Source organism: Glycine max, chromosome 11 (genome assembly GCF_000004515.6).
Source record: "Glycine max cultivar Williams 82 chromosome 11, Glycine_max_v4.0, whole genome shotgun sequence".
NCBI classification, from domain to species: domain Eukaryota; kingdom Viridiplantae; phylum Streptophyta; class Magnoliopsida; order Fabales; family Fabaceae; genus Glycine; species Glycine max.
In genome coordinates, this window is record NC_038247.2 from 7,865,042 (window position 1) to 7,885,148 (window position 20,107).

The following is a 20,107-nucleotide window of genomic DNA, read 5'->3' on the forward strand; positions in this document are numbered from 1 at the left end:
AGTGTGCTTGTACACTTTATCAAATTATAAAAGGAATCTCCACCAAGTAAACATAACAAAATATAAATGATTTAAAAAATACTAGTAATTGATAACTTATTTTTTTTCTGAACTTTCTAAACGCATGTTAAGAATCGTGATAGAAATTTCTGGGGTCCTAAATCCACTGGAAATGTTTGAAATGTATTAATCACCATTTTAAGTAATTTTTGGATCGGGGACCAAGACCAACCAATTTTATTTAAAAGCTATAAACATAATTAATTCTATTGTGTTTTGGGACTTGTGCTTTTTAGCATATTGGAATTTATTCATTGAAAAATGTCATCACCACCATAATAATTCCTATAATCAAGCTGAGACCCTCCACCTAATTATATATGTATGTTTCACCCTAATTGTCATTTTCATCTTTTGTCGTGACATTCATGTGTGTACTTATTTGACTACCACTCTAGTTTTCTTTTGTTAATGGTGTTAGCTAACACCAATTATTAACAAAAAACAAAATTTATTTGACTGAATAATTATCGTCATTTATTTCAAGAACAAAATTAACTAAATATTATTTGATGGTAATTCACTATTTCAAAGGTCTTGTCTTTCTTGGACCAATTTGAACAATCAATTCAATTTCAAGCGCTACAATCTAATTTAAAATATAACGAACTAATTCATGACAGCATTGCTTTTAAAGTAAAAAATACTTTTTAACTCTAACTGAAATCTAAGTGAATACTCTGTAATTCCCAAATTGAATTTCTTGAAAGTGTAAGGCGGCATCACTTTAAGATTAATCAATTTATTACGCTTCAATATATTATGCAGACAAACAGAGACTTGTGAGTATAATCGACAAGTTTAGCACGAAAATATACAATTCTCGGTTCACTTGCACACTTCAATTTGACTAGCTAAAATGATCACCTGCAGCAGAATGATCCTTTGCAGTTATTTTGTTTAGAGAGGATCACAAACTATTTTATACTATAATCATAGAGAATCAAATACAAAAATATCAAATATCAAAAATTGGATGCAACTGCATCCGCATGCAGTTCCTTCATAAAGTATCCGAAAAAAGTCTGCAACCAAAAAGAAATAAATCTTAGGGTTCAGGAATTGGGACAGACGGCATGAGATTTTAACGAAATACTCTAGCTCATGTGAATAACAAATGTTTTTATAAAGACAATAATTAAAAGAGAGTAACATTAAAAAACACAGACTAAATAGCATTCGCAAAACAACAAAATATAAGAAACTCCTCCTAAGTCATCCTCTGAGCAGCTTCCTTGGCAAGAAGCTTCTCCTTTGCTCTGGTTTTCGCTTGGGATTTGGATCCCATGATCCCACCACCCCACTTCTTTCTGTACTCGTCATATTTGTCGTTGAAGTTAGCCTGAAAGGAAACCACCAACCAAAACACAATACAATCAGTTTTTTTACAACAGCATAAAAGAAACAGTATTAATTTAATCAACGCCACCTTGATAGCCTCCAAAACTCTGCTGAACTCCAATTTATCTTCATTCTTAACAGTGGTCAAACACAAAACGGATGCAGTTTTCTTGTGGACAACCTGTTAAAAAGCATGTGGGTTTTAAATCAGTCATTTAATTCAGTCATACAGTATGAAAATCACAATATACAAAGAAACATTACCGTTCCCAAGCGGGCCTTTCCCTTCACAATACAGTACGGAATTTCCATCTTCCTGCACAAAGCAGGAAGCCAGACAACCAATTCAATTGGGTCCACATCGTGAGCAATCACAACGAGCTGTGCTTTGTTCTGCTAGGAAAAAATAAAATCAACATCACTAAAAAAATACAGGGGCAAAACTACAATCACAAAAGTGATAATAACACAGAAAACAACCTGCTCGATGAGGTAGGTAACATGGTTGAGACCATACTTCACAACAATAGGCTTCTTAGCTTCAACAGTTTTGCCTTCAGCCTCTGCCTGAGCCCTTTTCAAGAGCCTCTCCTTCTTTTCAGCTTTGTCCTCGGGCCTGTACTTCAGAAGCAACTTGAACAGACTTGTTGCTGCAGATTAGATTAATAAGAAACATCAAAATTAGGAACAGGGCATTGAATATTAAAATTATCATACAACAAAAATGCAGCTACTTTGCAATGAGGCAAAGGCATATTCGACAACACGAACATTACGGTCATCAACAATCATCGGCATGTAATATATGTGACTGTTTCAATATTAATTTCAAGAGAATTGATAAATAAAAAAAATAAGAACAACATAGCCTAATTTAGGCTTGAAAATATCCAAAATGAATCATCATATTTGGATGTGCCTAGGTAAATAACAATGATCTATAATAATAATAAAAATAACAAGGATTACACCTCACAGAACAACACGCACAAGTATACCAGATCCAAACATTGTGTTAGTTATTATTACCTAGGTTTTTGTCAAGAGTTTTGGTAAACTGGTTCAAAGCTGGGGGAACCTTCAACCTCTGCTTCAGAATCCTCTTCTTCCTCTGAATTTGAACATTCTTTGGCCACTTCACGAACCTAGTCAAGTCTCTCTTCGGAGGCAACGCCCCTCCGATTCCGAACTGCTTCGGACGCTTCTCGAACAACGGATTCGTGACCTTCTCCTGAGATTTCAAAACAGGAAAAAAATCACTTTAAAAAAAAAAAAACAGATAGCAAGAACCGAATCACGAATCGAGTTGAACTCCGAGAAGTTATTAGTTACGTACAGGCTTCTTCTTAGCGGCAAGAGCCGGAGCCTTTCCACCTCGTTTGGGAGCCTACGAAATCAAACACAGTAACAATTGCACATTACGCAAACAAAAATAAGGGTTTCACATCACAATCGATGTAAGACCTAAAACCTATCTAAGATGTAAGAGAAACGAAGAAAATGTAGGTAAGCATAAGCATGTGCAGAGATGATCTTTCGTTCGTGAATAGAACTCACCATTGCTGCTGCAGCTGCTGTTGTGAGGCGAAGCAATGCGAGCGAATCTGACTCTCAGAAAAACCCTAGTTAAGGTTGTGTATTATATATGAGTATTGGGCCTGGTAATAACGCTTTCGGCCCGGTTCTTAACATTTTTTTCTTTTAAATATTTGTTGAATTGAAAAAAAAAATGTTTGACATTAATTTAGTCATTAATGTGTCTAAATTAACTTATTTAAACATGCGGAAAACTCTACTATAAATACTTACAATTTATCATAAGTAAAATAAAAAAATTAAAATACGCTAATATAAAAAGATAATTCAAACAAATAAAAAGACAAATTGCATTCTATTTAGCATGAGATTTATTTAAATGAAAATTAGACTAAAACTTTTAAAAAATACTGCACTCTGTTCCATTTGTATCAACTTGATAAAAATAATAATAGATAGTAATAAAATGTTTTATTAAACCAAGGTTAACAGTTAGTTAACATTAAAAATGTTAAATATATTTTTTTGATGTAAAAATCTTCAACAAAATAAGATTATTGGGGTGATAAATCTCTCACTTTAAATATTTAACATTATTTTATTTTTACACCAACAAATCAGATCCTTTCCATTAATATAATACATTGAGGAATCACATTATGAATATACTTAAGAACAAACATAATAACTAACTAAAATATATAATTGATAGATGATTTTATTTTTTAATATGTAGTCATGAGTTTAATTTCTAATTTATGCATATGAAAATCATGTGCTATCAAATTAACTTGCCTTCTACCCTATTGAATTTGGAAAGAAGGAAATAGCCCACATACGGTCTGTGGTAAAAAAATGTTAAATAATTTGCACCCCATTCTCCTTTATAGTTTTTTTATTATTTAAATAATGATTAAGTCAGGGTGTTTAAGGAGTTTTCCCCTCCTTGATGGCATTTTAATAGTTCAAAGTAATTAAACCTTTATTCTAATGTGACATTTTTTTCATCCATATGATTGACTTGCTAACTTACCTATATCTCTCATATTTTTCTTTTCTTTTACATTTTACGAGTTAAATTACAAGTTAATAAAAAAAAAGTAAGATATTATCATCATCGTTACAACTATTAATCATGTGCTCAATATTAAGACAATTTAAATTAAACATTTTCATTTATGAGATTAGAGTTATTGTACTCGAACACTATAACTAATATTTTGAAGCTTGAGCCATTAGCAAAGATTACAACACATGAATTGTCCTTTTCTCACAAACAACTCCAAAACCCACTACAACATTATACTTTCTACCGCAAGCTAAATTTTAACTCACATAGCATATTTTTAAGATAATATGTATTGACACAATGAAACCTGTGAATCAATTGATATTATATTATTTCACCTTAATTAATGATTTTAAGTTATCAAGAGGGAATATTTTCTTATCTATAACAGTTCTATTCAATTCAAACATGATTAATTTAAGTGAAAAGTATACTAATCTATATTAAAAAAATATTGGCAAAATACACGTTAAGCACCATAGGCAAACCAAACATACTCAATTTATACTGGAGAGATGTGGGGAATGTATATATTTTTTTACTTGTGCGGGAAATCTATATAGGCAAACCAAGCATACACGATATATTATTTCCATCTTTAGCATGACAATCATTCACAATTAGTATAGCAAAATGAACTAATATCGTTGTACAGCCTTAAACATGTCTGCACAAATATTTACATTGTTTGGTTTGACAAAGTAAACTATGTGACGTTTATTTGGTAACTTCATATTTATTGAACTTGCATTTTTGTAACTAGTCAATAAATCATTTAAAAAAGGCTTATAGTTATGATTATAAGTGGAAGTAAAAATAAAAATAAATAGCATACATATTATGAGAAATTGAATAAGTCTTGTTGTACTTTGTTATGAACAAGACTAATGTTTTTTTCTCTGTTTTACTTAGAGTACTCCAGTAATTATGGTTATATATTGGGACTAGAGGGGGTTAGATTAACTTTTAGTGATAATGGTTGCTTAATGAAAATTCCCTAAATATTTTATTAACCTCTAGGAATCTTTTATAGTATAGAATGTTTGAAGTTTTATGTGACATAAACAAAGCTCAAAGTATAATTGTAAGAGTCCAATAATTGATTAAATGATATAAGATTTTATTGCATTTATACGAGTAAGAATAATCTATTTAACAAGAGAATTCCTATTCGATTCTCATATTATACAAAAATTTCTTTAACCAACAATAATCATATACTGTAGGTGAAATTAATTTATAACTCTGGAAAAAAAAACATGACTTTAAAATAGGTTTTCAATCTTTATTTTCACTAACTAACATTTTTAAATATTTTAATGATTGTTTTCAATTATTCTCTAAAAATAACTTCCAGTTTTACAATTTTTAAAAATAGGTTTTCAATCTTTATTTTCACTAACTAATATTTTTAAATATTTTTTTCACTCATCCTCTAACAATTTCCAAATTTTTTAAAATATGTTTTCATCTTTGTTAAAGACTAACTAACATTTTTAAATATGTTAAATTTATTTTTCAATCATTTTCTAAAAATAACTACCAATTTTGAAATATGGTTTCAATCTTTTTTAAACTAACTAACAATTAAAAAAAATTAAATTATGTTTTCAATCATTTTTTAAAAATAACTAACAATTTTAATAAAAACTAATTTGTTGTAATAATTTTAAATAATTCACACTTTTTTTTTACATAAATTTGAACTATGACTTTAATACTATTATATTTATGATTTAATATCTAATCTAAAATCTAATCTTAATGGTAACCAACAATATTTTTTTTCTTACATAAAACCATTACTTCCTAATATCTAATCTAATGTTACTTATAACTAAGATGTTATTTTTTATTTTCACTCATTTTCTTAAACTAACAATCTCCTCGGACAAATAATAAATTAACATTTCAAAAAAATTACTAAACCATACAAACAAATAATTTATTGACACTACGTCCATTTTTTTTAAACCATACAAAAAAATTACTAAATAAAATAAATAATTTACATGTCAAGAAAATCAAAATTTTTTAAAACCCATACAAACAACAAATTTTTTTATTGACACTACGTCTATTTTTAAACCCATACGGATTGACAATCTGTATGGACCATACACGTTGTCGTATGGTCTATACGGATTGTCAATCCATATAGGTTTTAAAAAAAAACCATGGAGCAAACCAAAACACAAAACAACACACAATAGCTAACGACAAAAAAGAATTCCAAACCACCACAACAAGGAAGAAGAAGCACCACAGGAAGAAGAAGATTCACTAACCTCGAAGGCGATTAACAAGACGAAACCACCACAACAAGAAGACGCACCAACAACAACAAGAAGAAAAGCCACTAGCAACAACCACGGACAACCACCACACGTGGAAAAAAGGAAGAAGAAGCAGTTCGGAAGAAGAAAAGAGGAAGAAGCAATTCGGAAGAAGAAACACTGCGCGAGATTGGAGAATGAATAGTGACTCATAATGGACATTTTAGTCCTTTCACCCACATTGCTGGGTGCCCCAAACAACAACCTTTAATTGATCATTGATCCATACTTCATTGTTTCGTTCTTTCTCCTAATAATCGTGGTGTAGTGAAATTATATATAACTTTGTTGGGTGCCCCAAACAACAACCTTTAATTGATCATTGATTCAGACTCCATTGTTTCGATCTTTCTCCTAATAATCGTGGTGTAATGAAATTATATACAACTTTTGTCTCCAAAACATTGCAATTTACAAGGAGACCTTCAATACATTTTTCCACACGTAAGAGACAAGGATTGTCTTTCCCCGAGACACCAAATAATGTCATCAAGTCTATGCAAATATCTTTATTCCACACGGATGGATTATTCAGAAGGACACTATCCAGTATATAGTATTTCAAACACTGCGTTTCCACCAAGTGAAGGGAAATTCTCAGAAGCATGCGTTAATCTTCCATCCATCACTTCGCAGGGGTCCCTGGTAGAAGCAACTAATGATCAAGGTTCCTCCCACAGAGGGACATCTGACATAAACTTGAGATTTTGCATACTACCGTAATCACCCAAGGTTCTTTGTCCGTGTGCTTAACTTTCAAATGCATCAACTGAGTAAAATGGTTCAAGCAATGCATTTTTTTCAAAATTTCCAAATGCACCACATGCCCCCTGCCTCACCTTGGGGCTTTATAATGGAAGATTCATCAAAACCAATCCTTCCCACAAAACGCTTAACTTTTATGGGTTTTCTGTCAGAACCATAAGAGAGCAATCATACTAAGGATCCCCCACCAGTGTGGTGAATCCCTTACAACCAGTGCCTCTACAATAATATTCATTGGGAAATGTTAGAGTGGGATTGTCCTGTTGGACGAAGTTTCTCCATGCACAAAACTGGTATGAACTTGCAATGTACTTGAACATTGGAGGTATTTTCAACTGCCATATCTTTCTCCTGTGTTTTTTCCGTATGGACTTTTGCTGATTCTAGGTGCTACTGTAACCAATAATCTGTGTGGGGCACTAGTCTCATCAATAGCATATTCCTCAATACAAATTATTCACTGAATTATAGCTCAATCGAATCTCACAAAAATGGCATCAATTTGTTACTGCATCTTAATATTAATTTTATCAAAATAGTAAAACCTTCTCTCTTTTTTGTCAAGTATAAGATACCAGCAACAAGTATTTGCACTTGCAGGAGGTTGATAAAAAAATAGTATTTAACCAGCAAATATCATGTTAACTGAAACGAAACACGCTGGACTAGTACTGCAAAACAGTTGTCACACTGGCAACCTGCTGCTCTAAGCCACTAACAACGAAGCAAAAGAAATCCTATCAGTGAATTTATGAAGATACATACAAAATCCCCACACTCAAGAATGGGTCATGATTGGCCTCTCGCCATATATTGTCACCAAAAAGAAAAGACCGAGATTTCACAACATGAAAGCTAAAAAAAGCTGATCAAGGAATTATATCTATACCAAATGTCATCATGTATTAATATGATAAATTAAGTAAGAGAAACAGCTACTCAACAACAGACTAAGCATCTGCCATGGGGAACATATTAGAAACAACACAGCCATTCAGTATTGTCCAAAGTACAATGGTGTTTCTTCAATTCCCCATTCTCCTCAATACAGCTTCCATGGAAATCCTGTTGCATGGCAAAGGAGCAACCATTCAACAGAATGCATTGAAGATAAAAAAGAGACTAAGAAATATTTATTGTCAAAAGAGATTAGGAAGCTATTGCTTGACCCTGACAAAAGCACATGCATATGGAGTAGAAGAATACAGTGAAACAAAGAGAAAGGCAACTCTTCCTGATCAAGTACAAAAACGGAAAAACTGAGAGGGGCAGACAATGTTGGATTCAAAATCACCCCCCCCCCCCCCTTTTGTTTTAGCGTATCCAATAAACGTATGGCCTTAGCCAGTCTTTTGCAGATGTCTAAGGTCCCTGTCCCTGTCACCTATTTAACAAAGAATGCGAAAGTATCTTGCATGCCATCTATCCTATTTAAAGGGCAAAAGAGGTAGTTTCCAAGCTTGTTCCAAAAGTTCTCTATCCAAAACAAAGGGGAAAAAACAGGTTATAAATGTGTTTATTTAATCAGATATTTCCATTTATTATATTTCTTTTCATTTCTCTACTTGTATTTCATATACCCCATTGATGTCTCCAGCACCTTTTTTTACTGTCTCAAATATCTCAGTTTCTCTCCACAACTCCTTAAATTTGGGTACAGTGGTATTTATGTCCATTTTTTTAAATCAAGTTTATTTATTAAAACCCAGCACCACCAACAATAGCCTTATCAATGGATGAAGCTTTATTCCATGGATGAAGACTTCCATATTCATTTTAATCAATGGTCCACTAGCTTGAGGGAGGAGTTGTCTTAGGGGGTGTTTCCTTTTTGGCTTTAGCTAATGTGATCATGTAACTTTCAGATGGGTTAGGCAATTTTGCCTTGTACATTTTATCCTATCTGCAGTACAACTAGTACTGTATTACACTTAATATATAATACTGATTTTTGCTGTGCAAAAAAAGAAAAAAACAATAGCCTTATCCCACTAGGTAAGTAGTCTACAAGGATCACAATGGTGCCATTCGTTGGACTTGTTTATCATTCGCCATGAGGTCCCTTTTAATAATTTCCTCTAATGTTCTTCTTGATTTATCTATCCCTTTACACATGGATAAAAGTTTACTCTCCTTACCAGTGCCTCCGTCACCTTCATTGCACATGTCCAAACTACATTAACCAATTTTTTGTTGTCTTTCCTCAATAGGTGTCACACCTATATCTCTTTGTACACAATCATTTTGTGTGGCCACACATTCTTCTTAACATACTCATTTGATCATTTCTACTACATCCACATAGTTTGTAAACTGTTAGGCATTTTATTAATTTCCCCATCGTTTTGTAATATTAATCCCATATACTTTTTTTTTTTGGTCAGCATAATCCCATATACTTATTCAAAACCCACTAAAGATTAAAAGAACAACAACCCACCAATAGAAGTAATGACAGCCTTTCCAAGACCTATCATTTATTACATATTGTGTAACAAGAAAGCACCTCGACCAACATAATTAATCACAAGTAATTTTAACCATACCTTCAACTAGTTGATGGGAGATACACCCTTATAAGATCTTTCGCAACAACCTTTTTTCTACAGGTAGGGCATTTACCCTGAGCACTTATAGCAGCCTTGATGCAATCCTTGCAAAAAATATGACCACATCTTGTTGACATTTCATGTACCATAGGGCCCATACATATTGGACAGTTGAAGACAAGCTCCTTTGGAGGTTCGGGTGTCTTTTTAACACTTCCCCCCTACAAAAGAAAAATCCAAGTCAGAAATTAGAATTCCAGTAAACCTTTACAGTAATCTATTATGTTCTTTATTGAGGGGAATAAATCATATTATAACAATTTAATAGGATAAAGGAAATCAAGTTAAGTTTGAAATAATAAACTGCTCTACCAACACAAGATAAAAAGCAAGCAGTGATATCAAAATGCCAAGTATGCAACGATTCCATCAAATGCAAGTAAAATGTTTTTAAAAAAAAATAAAACACCTAAAATCTTTTATCCCTATGATTCTTCAAATACATATAGTTGTGTAATAAGCAATAGAAATCTGAACGACCGATTTTAAACAACTATTTGACTAAAACTGAATGCTTCTCTACGCCAAAAATATAAAATAAAATAAAACAAATAAAAAACTCAACACATAAATGCCTAAAGATCATAGCCAGAAGGAAATGATAAAAAGGTAACACCAAATTATGTTTCCAAGGTGGATATTCAATTATTACACATTTGAAAGCTAACTTTTTTTCCTTTCAGATGAACAGAAGACGAAGTACAGAACATAAAACATAATGCCATCTTGGAAAGGATTTTTTTACCATGGAACTGCTACTGCCTTCCAAATTTATATACTTATCACAATTAATAATCAGATTTGGCAATTCTCTTCGGCGTTTGTTGCGCCTAGTCTGATCTTCTGCAACAATCATAAATGGCAGATAAGTTAACCACCATTATAATCAGTAATCATAGAGAACAAAAACCATTTTTAAAAAAGACAACTTTAGATAACATGTGAGGAGCACAAAAAGTCCCAATGTTTGAGGAGGCAGTAAACTCACATACAACAGACCATTAAAGCAGAATGAACAAGATATTCAGCATGATATCATATATATGATCACAGTTTTTCCTTAATAAAATTGAATCCAAAGTTTGAATTAACTATAATTTGCTTTAGCAACTTCTAAACCCTGCTTTTATAAGTTAAATCACTGGGATACAGTAGCATTAGTACAAGACCCTGTAACACAATCAGCATAGAAAAGCATCGGGGAAAGTTAGATGAGTCACTGCCGAAATACATTATGTGGATATTTGCACTGAAGGGAAAACATGGTCTAATTCATAGTCACTGGTAATTAACACGCTCTCACTTTTACATAGGTCTACGGTTACCAGTCTTTGGCTATAAACAAACTTCCATCATATCTGCCACTTGAGTTCTATTATAGCCTTTGATTACCTTAGTTGAGTCAAGTCTACTGGTCATGACTCATGAGGTTATCTTATCTGACAACTGTTGTCTTCTTCTAAAAACACAATGTTCAACATCAGCACAACCTGGTGAGAAAAAGGCATGTGAAAGGGGAGCATAACATTACCTAGATCAATATCAACTACAGTCCTCCTACGAATTCTTCTTGAATTGTTTTTAGCCTAAGATGGAACACAAATGAAAAAATGAGATTGATTTCCAACAATGAAATATAACAATTGAAAAAATAATAGAAACAAAACATGTCCAAGGGAAGATAAACCTCAGCAAAAGCCCTTGGGGTACATTCAACAACATCATCATCAATGGCTTCCACGTCAATCATCGGAGGTTGAGTAACCTGTGGCTGCTGTTCAAGTTGAATTTCTTGAGGCACCGCCTGAGTTGAAGGTCCCTCCTGCTCACGATTCTCACCAGCCGGTAAACGGTTAAGGTCAAGGTCCAAAGCTGTCTTTCTCCGCCGGTAACTTCTGATAGCAGGTCCCTTGCCTGCCCGAGAGCTCATATTGGCACACTGTTCCCGTATCCAAGATGCAGTCTGAAAAAAATCCAATATCATACAAACGTTGCTCTTAGAAGAAGGTCTAGGCATAAACAATTAGGTGAAGTGGTAAACTTTTAATGTTAGAAGACAATCATAAAACAGAAAAATTCAAAAACTTAAACAACTTAAAACACACAACGTCAGCACTACAATCTGTGCAAGCTTTACAACTGAATAGAAAATTAGAGAACCACTTCCATTTTCCATCACTATTTCTCACGTGACTAACTTTCTACGTACCTACAACAATCAGCACAGTGCTAGATAATAATATATATATATATATATATATATATATATATATATATATATATAAAACTAAATCGTGTTTAATCTGGTGCACACGATAAAGCCAAGCTTCTTGAAGTAACCCGATCCCAATCATTCACACATAATCGTCAATTCATCAGCGGAATGTATATATATATATATATATATATATATATATATATATATATATATATATATATATAAAGAATTGACCAAACTAAAAAAAATAAAAACAAAAAATAGGAAACAGAACAGCACAACACCGATTGAAGCAGAGGCGAGTCCTTCTGGAAAACTAGGTTGTATGGTGATTGAAAAGAAAATCGATACAAAGAAAAACGGGGAAGTAGAGAGCGATCTGAGAAAGAGATTGAAACCCTAAGGGGCTTACCGGTTGCGAAACGACGCGGAGAAAGGTAGGGTTTGAGGAGAAATTGAAGGGAAGGGAAAGCTATGACGACTTAAAAGGGAAAAGAAGGGAGGAAGACATTGACACTGTTGTGAACGGAAACATGAACCGCCCGGGTTCAGACCCGCCCACGCGCTTCCAACGCCTGCCAAACGTCACTTCGCACGTGCTAAACTCAGTTTTCAAATTTATTTTACCTTTCAGACGTATTTCTTTCGACTTATCTTTTTTTTTTTTTTTAATTCTTTTGAGTATCTTAATCTTAATCTTTATTACAGAACTATAATTTTAAGATTTTTTTATTGTGTATGTTTTTAAGGATATGAGACGGGGAAATATTTTCATGTTTATTATAAGATTAAATTTCTTTACTGTTGAACATTAAACTTTTTTAGGAGAAGAACAATTTTCATGTTCCCATATTTTCACTCCTACGTAAAAAGGTGAGTAAGTTTATATATATATATATATATATATATATATATATATATATATATATATATATATATATATAGTTTAAAAAAATTCCACACCTCATTTTTATATAAAAAATTAAATTTTTGACCAAATATATATTTTTTTAAAATTTAAAAATGTCATTCTTATAATTACATTCTCGAGAAATAACAATAATACACGAAGAATCCGGATAATAATTTCTCATTATTTTATAACATTCACATGTCATATTTAATTAAATGAACTAGATTTTTTTGATAAAAAATATTTAAATAATTTTATTATAACGTGTATTTAACATTACCTTGACACCAATCCTTGCTTTTATTTATTAATTATTATCAATACGAATATTATATCATAAAATTTAATTAGATGAAATTATTAGAAAAATAATCTTAACGATAACTATTCATAAGATGGTATTATTTAAAAATATAAACTTGTCAAATAAATTATGAAATAAAATCATATTTGCATGATAAGTAAATTAAAAATCATATGAATATTATATTATAAAATTTAATTAGATTAAATTATTAGAAAAATAACCTTAACTACATACATGTGGTGTGAAGTATTGCTCATAATTAAATACGTGCATTTTTTTTTCATGAACACGTTCTTATTTACTTGAAATGGTTAATTTAAGGGAGAAATAAGACACTGAAAAATTCACATATTTGGAAAGCAGCATCAACAGGAAAGAGATAATGGAGTGACGGTGGGACTGGATTCCACAGTTCTCTTCCCCACATTGCAAGTAGTAGTATGTGGCTACCGGCTAGGGCCTAAATAAAGGGTCCAAATTACCCTTGTGACTTACCCTGAAATCATCCTTTACTCATTTTAATTTAATTTTTTATTACTATTACTATTTATCAAATATCACACATTTTTCTGTCAATCGCTACACTATTTCTTAGGACGGAAATAGGTTAAAATCAAGTAAGTTCATATTTGGCTTGTTACGTGTCATGTGTGTTTTTAGATTGATCTAACATTTTTTGAAAGTCTGACTTAGTCTATTAATTTTTAAAAAAATCCATTTCATATTAAAAAAATCGGTAGACCTAAACTAACCTTAAATAAGCTAATTAGCTAACATGACAAAAAAAACCCTTGGTAAATCAAATTATAAACAAGTAATACTCAAGACATACACGATGGAAATAGGTAGGTTAAATTTTATAAAACTCAACTTCAGTTATTTCAAAGATATAAGACTATTTTTAAGGTCTAACATAATAAGACATATTTATCATTTAATGAACTTATAGACCTGACTCTTTATGTGAGTCGAACATACTGAAATTAACTTCGACCCCGAATGGGTTAATTCATGTTCTGCATACTGATTGCTCTCTGGCGTCTTTACCTCCAACTAGTTATGTCACAAATTGTATTCTTGTAATACTAGTTCGCCCAAAGCATCTATGACTGAGTAACGAGTCTAATGACCATCAAAACTCGAACAAGCAACAAACACTCATTTGCAAATTGCAATAGGAAAAATTGTCAGCCTTCAAGATCATCATCGTCTTGTAATACTATCATTCACGCTCTAGCAATTATTCCATTCAAACAACACAAGAAATTAGCTGACGACAACTAATAGTTCAAACTATTGCGACATTCTCAAACAAAAACTTGTCCTTGTGAATAGAAAAAACATTAATACCATAGGTTGTACAAAAGGTCCATGCCAAGTAAAATGGGCATTAATCAGATTGCAGGAAGTTGATCCCCCAAACTTAAGGATTGAATTCAAAGCAATTGAAATCCTTCCACAAAAGGCCAACACAGCATGGTAGTCAACACATCCGGATGCACTCTTGCTGCTAATTTCAGTAACGGTGTCTACTTCGGTCCCGATCTCGATCTCGCCCATAATCTCTATCTCGATCAACATAATCCCAATCTCGGTCTCTTCCCCTCTCCCTCTCTCTATTCCAACTGCTAGGCCTCTCTTTTTCGCTTCGCTCTCTGTTCCTGCTCTCCCCATCATTGCGCTCCCTTCCTCTGTCTCTACTTTCTCTAGCATCCCTGTCTATCCCTGTCATAGGTATTATTACAGAATAGCTTGGTTACTGCATATCAAACCAATTCATAATTTCATACAAACACGGCATATCTATGCATCCTCATTAACCATGATAGCTAAAAAAAACTAGGCAAACCATATATACCTGTATAATATACTCCAACACAAATAAACAGTTCAATATAATTTTACCTCGAAACTTTAGATGGACAATCAACTGCTACATAAATGCACTAAGGGTCTATTTAGATCAACTTTTTCATAAGCACTTACAGGAGAAAAAATAGGAAGAAAAAATAAAATAAGTTTCTCCCATAATAAACTAAACTTGTGCATAAGTTAAAATAAAATAGTCTTTTGAATAAGTTAAAATAAAAGAGTTTCTACAAATTAGCTTATGCATAAGATACTTTTAGCTTATGGGAAAAGCTGATTTTTTTTTCCTTCTTATTTTCTTCAGCTACAATTGCTAATGGAGAAGTTTATCCAAACAATGCCCAAGACAAACAATAACCAGTTTGATCTAGTATGCAGGGTTAGAAACTAAAAAATCAACTATTTGCATAAAGCCTAGATCAAGAATGCTGAAAAGGAAATAAGAAAACGTTAAAAAGAAATGATATGCAATCATGATTCTAGGATAACATGTGGGGAAAGTGTGGAGGTGGGGGCTTTGGGAGTTTGAATAGCTCACAAAGCACTTGTACAGCTTCAGCTTGCTCTTGTAATTAATGATCATGTAGTATTAACAATTCTAGATATGCAGCAATACCTAGTTCCTCGACCTCCCAACCAGCACGCCCTGAACCAGGAAGCCCACGTGCAGCTTCAGCTTGCTGTGTTTTGGCACGGTATTTTTTCTTAAGATTTCCAAATTCATCATACAACTCCCCATCATCCTGACAGTAAAAAAGATATTATAAGACAAAGGTAGTATATATATTATATAGCATGTATGATCTGACTTTTAATCAATCTTACTTCAGCTTCCCTTCTACGACGTCTAGTTTCTTCTATTTCCTCTTCATCAAGCTCTTTGTAACCTCCACCTCGTCCTCCTCTGTTTAATTAGAAATTATAAAGAACAAACCTTAGGAGAGTAACCTCAGTAACATTTTCATTGGTAAAGAAAAAAAAATTGTGAATAGTAAAACAGACACTAAATTGAAGTTTTGGCTTCAACATATGAAAAATGAAGGAGACAATTATGATTGAAGAAATCCAACATTTTCAAAATTGAAACCAAAATGAATAATAATGGTTAATCCATGTGTAAACCAAATACCAACTGGGTTAACAACATATGTGGACTTAATTTTGATTTTATAACTAAATAAATGGAAGTTTGTTTGACTTTGACAAGACTTCATAAGTTGAAATCTCCCAGTCTCCCAAAATGAAATACTTCATGGTATTTTCCATAAAACACAACGGAATGCATTTTACAAAAAGACTTCAGGAAAAAGACCAAAAGCACACCCACACACTTCCTAGCATGCAAATAGATAGTCATCATGAAGGTATATAAAAGAATTCAATCCAATACCTTACACCACCCTCATTATGCCCAGGCTTATTTGTATTGCAGATATTGCATTTAGTCCGCTTTGCCCAATTGATATTCCCACACCTAAGTGAAAAAAAAAACATGAGAGCCAATTCATACATTAAATTTTTTATTTTAAAAATCCTGCATAAACCACAAAAGTGTACACGTGATGTGCAAATTCAACGTCAAGTATAACTACCTCAGGCCAAGTGTTAATTATAACATGACTCACGAAATGAAAAAACTTGGTCAACAGTAAAACATTTAGTGATGATGGAATAGAAAATAATTATAAAGAAACCAGACACAGGAGAGAAAAGAACACAAAGGCAATATAACATAATCATACATTGGACAAGGCCAATCATTGGGACCAAAGAGTCCTCCACCAGCTGGCCGGCCAATGCCCCCTGATTCTTGTGCAGCACGTCCCTTGCCACGGCCACCAGCCCCTGAAATTCCAGAAGCACCAGCAGGACGAGCAGTTCCACAGCGATTACAAGCACCACGAAAAGCAAAGTTCACATTGGAGCAACTGCTACGAGAGGGAAAAATGTTATTCTCTCAATACTAAATCATCTAAAATGACTGAAGTGAGTAGAAGAGCAAGAAAGAGCTGCTCACCAATTTCATATCACAGACCTTGTATTCAGACACAACCAATCGCCATCTTGTTGCCATGCTTTGCCTGAAGAATCATTTTGACCTCTACCTCTTCCACTACCACCATTAACATCCTTGGTAGTTTCCTCTAGTCCACCAACATCATCAGCAACTACAGGTTCAACTGCTGCATTATATGCTTGCTCATCCTTGTTTTTTGACTCTGCTATAAAAACTCCAATTGTATTGCCATGAAAATCTTTGTTGTTAAACCATTCAACAGCAGCTACAGCAGCATGCGGATCCTCATATGTTACGGTAGCATCTCCTTTTGGTTCATTAGTTTCTTTGTCTCGATATAACCATATTTTTGGTCTCCCTGTACGTTTATCTTTCTGCGAAGTATGAATTGCAAAGGAAATAAGACTAACAGTTTAGAAATAAAATGCAACATAGAGAAGGTAAAAAAAAAAGACAAGAAACAATATTATATGGAGAGAAATGCAAAAAATGACAAATCAATCATGAATTGAAAATTTGAACCTATTGTTCATGTAAACAACCCCAAATAAAACTCATTTTGCAAGGATAAAAAACCAGAATTTAATTCAAATCTTACATCGAAATATGAGATTCCAATTTGACCAAGGTAAAAATTGAATCCATACTTATGTTCCTTATAAGATTTCTGATCTTTCCTATAGCAGGAAAGACATTTTGACAATAAGATAACATTAATTTTAATGGTTGCCATGCATGATGCAGACTCCATACCTTTATTAATCCGATGGTACCAAAATATTCAGCCAGCATAATATCGTCAGTCCCATAGGGCAAGTTGCATACATAGACAGACCCATTTGAAGGGGCATGATTTCCAGGATTGCTTGCCATGGGGCCTTAACTCATGAAACAGAAGCAACCAGAGCTCTGAAAATGAGCAAGCCAATTAATTGACAGGGGTACACAAATGCACACACACAAGTCAAGACATTAATTAATTAATTAATTAACCTCCAAGGAAAACAAAAAATTATCACAACCCTAACAAAAATTCTTCTGCAAGGTTTGACAACAAGTACAAACAACAAACATTCGGATACGACACAAATTTACTTATTAAGGGGCAAAATGTGACGTTGATGAAATTAGTTTTCGCAAAAAAAAAAAAAACTGCGTAGTTATTTAAAGAGTGAAAATCACAGAAGAAAATGCAAAATAAGTTTTATTGCGTGGAACAACGCCTTAGCAAAAAAAAAAAAAAAACATGTTCTAGAAGTTTCATCGGATGAAAAATCGTACAGTGCAGAAAGTCAGTGTATCGATTGAAAAACAAAGCAGTGGTGTAATCTGTTTTCCCCGTTATAATAAAAAACCAAAAGCCACGTTGGGCGACTGTGGCAATATGAAAGACACCGTTTGAACAAGTAACTGCTCGATGGTAAAACAATCGGAGAGAAAGGGGTGAAGGGAAGAAGAATAAAGATACAATTGGAAGGTTTTTTTGGTTGAAAAAACGAAATTAAGGGCAAATTATAGAACAGAAAAACGAACAAATAGAGATAAAAGGATAAAGAAATGAAACGAGAGTGCATACCCAAGATCGGAGGAGGTTGAGATATCGGATAAATGCTGCAGTTGTTGTGTTGTTCGTTAGATCTGTGATTTATCGCTTCTCCTCTCACTCCCTCTCCACTCTCCCTGCACTGTTTCTCTTCCTCTCTTCCAATGCCAATCCTTAATAGTTAATACTTTTTTTTTTCTTTCATTTTTTTTTCACAACAATAATACGGGTCGGATAGCTCGTCTTGATTTTGAATGACGAAAATTATGTAAAATTGATTTTTATTAATATTAAGGCTATATATATATGTGAGATCAAACTAGCCCAAAATTAGAATTACAGCTAAAAAAATTTGTTTATTAAATTCTGACTATTTCATAAAATTAAAAGTAATTAAAATGTGTAAAATAATAGAAAAATAAAAATTTATAATTCATTTTAAAAAGGTAAAAAAAAATACATTGAAGATAAAAATAAAAGAGACTAAATTATTATTTTAGTTCCTAGATTTTGAGTGTGTTTTTTTAGTTATTAAAATTTAAAAATGCTTTTTTTGTTCCTAAATTTTAGAAAATTATTTTTTTAGTCTCTAACATAATAAATTAATTGTAACGGTTTTTAAGTACTTTGTGACATTAAATACAAATTTAAGTGATTACAAAGTAAAAATTAATTTAAGACAGCTAAAAATTATCCCAATGTATCATGGACTAAAAAATGAAATTTTTAAAATTTAGGAACTAAAAAATGTATTTTTAAATTTCCAACTAAAAAAACTATTCAAGGAATAAAACATTAATTAAGTCAAATATAAAAAATTAAAAACTAACATTTTAAAAAATATTATTTCAAATAACGTTTTAAAAAACATTACAAACTTTGACATCTCTCCCCAACAGATTCATTTTCTTCGCCATAGACGACAGACTACACAACCAACATACCACAACCGGTGATGCACAACCATCGTGCCGCCACCCTAACCTCGACCTAGATCCCACCACACCATAATCCCAACTACCCTAATATGGCTTTTTTCCATCTTGATCTCGAAGTCGAAAACGCAATAAGGTTTGAGAACAACAAATTATAGGTAAAAATTTAAATGCACAAAATGCCTTAAATATGTGAATGTTGTGCAATAAAAGCCCCAAATTTCACAATGGACGACCCCAATATTTGTAGTGGAGGCATATGAAGAGGTTGTGGGAGGTTTCAATGGGGACAAATCTTTTGCGCGCTTGAATTGGTGTTGGTGTGGTAGTAGAACTACGATGACCCTAACAACATTAGGAAGAAAATAATAGAGGAATGTAGTGGTGGTAAGGAAGGAGATAGGTGCATGACATCGAAGAAGGGTGTGAAAAACAATGGAGGCAAAGGTGATAAGGTTGGCGAAACATGGGAGGAGGAGGGAGGTTTGCAAATAGAAAATAGGATGGAGTAAAGAGAAGTAGGGAAAAAAACTTATATTTTATGGTGATTTTTAACCGTTAATACTTTTATTTTATTAACCACGTTAAA

The 20,107-nt window shown here is 32.7% G+C and overlaps 3 protein-coding genes across 3 annotated transcripts; all 3 read right to left on the reverse strand.

The window, feature by feature from the left end:
• Positions 1–1,167: 1,167 nt before the first annotated feature.
• On the reverse strand, positions 1,168–3,076 carry LOC100792324 (60S ribosomal protein L7a-2). The gene is made up of 7 exons (XM_003537741.5): positions 2,959–3,076; positions 2,738–2,788; positions 2,431–2,632; positions 1,882–2,051; positions 1,666–1,794; positions 1,490–1,582; positions 1,168–1,402 (listed from the first exon to the last, which is right to left on the reverse strand). Exons 1-7 carry the CDS (start codon positions 2,959–2,961, stop codon positions 1,271–1,273), a joined length of 780 nt encoding a protein of 259 aa, XP_003537789.1. The 5' UTR covers positions 2,962–3,076; the 3' UTR covers positions 1,168–1,270.
• A 4,758-nt stretch (positions 3,077–7,834) lies between these two features.
• On the reverse strand, positions 7,835–12,579 carry LOC100792853 (E3 ubiquitin-protein ligase RNF4). Its single transcript, XM_003537742.4, has 6 exons — positions 12,347–12,579; positions 11,404–11,679; positions 11,248–11,302; positions 10,462–10,559; positions 9,654–9,877; positions 7,835–8,172 (listed from the first exon to the last, which is right to left on the reverse strand). The coding sequence occupies exons 2-5, from the start codon at positions 11,644–11,646 to the stop codon at positions 9,656–9,658; spliced, it is 618 nt and encodes a 205-aa protein (XP_003537790.1). The 5' UTR covers positions 11,647–11,679; positions 12,347–12,579; the 3' UTR covers positions 7,835–8,172; positions 9,654–9,655.
• A 1,800-nt stretch (positions 12,580–14,379) lies between these two features.
• On the reverse strand, positions 14,380–18,803 carry LOC100793376 (transcription initiation factor TFIID subunit 15). The gene is made up of 8 exons (XM_006590764.3): positions 18,617–18,803; positions 17,794–17,949; positions 17,059–17,414; positions 16,766–16,951; positions 16,414–16,497; positions 15,849–15,927; positions 15,640–15,766; positions 14,380–14,879 (listed from the first exon to the last, which is right to left on the reverse strand). The coding sequence occupies exons 2-8, from the start codon at positions 17,911–17,913 to the stop codon at positions 14,671–14,673; spliced, it is 1,161 nt and encodes a 386-aa protein (XP_006590827.2). The 5' UTR covers positions 17,914–17,949; positions 18,617–18,803; the 3' UTR covers positions 14,380–14,670.
• Positions 18,804–20,107: the final 1,304 nt, after the last annotated feature.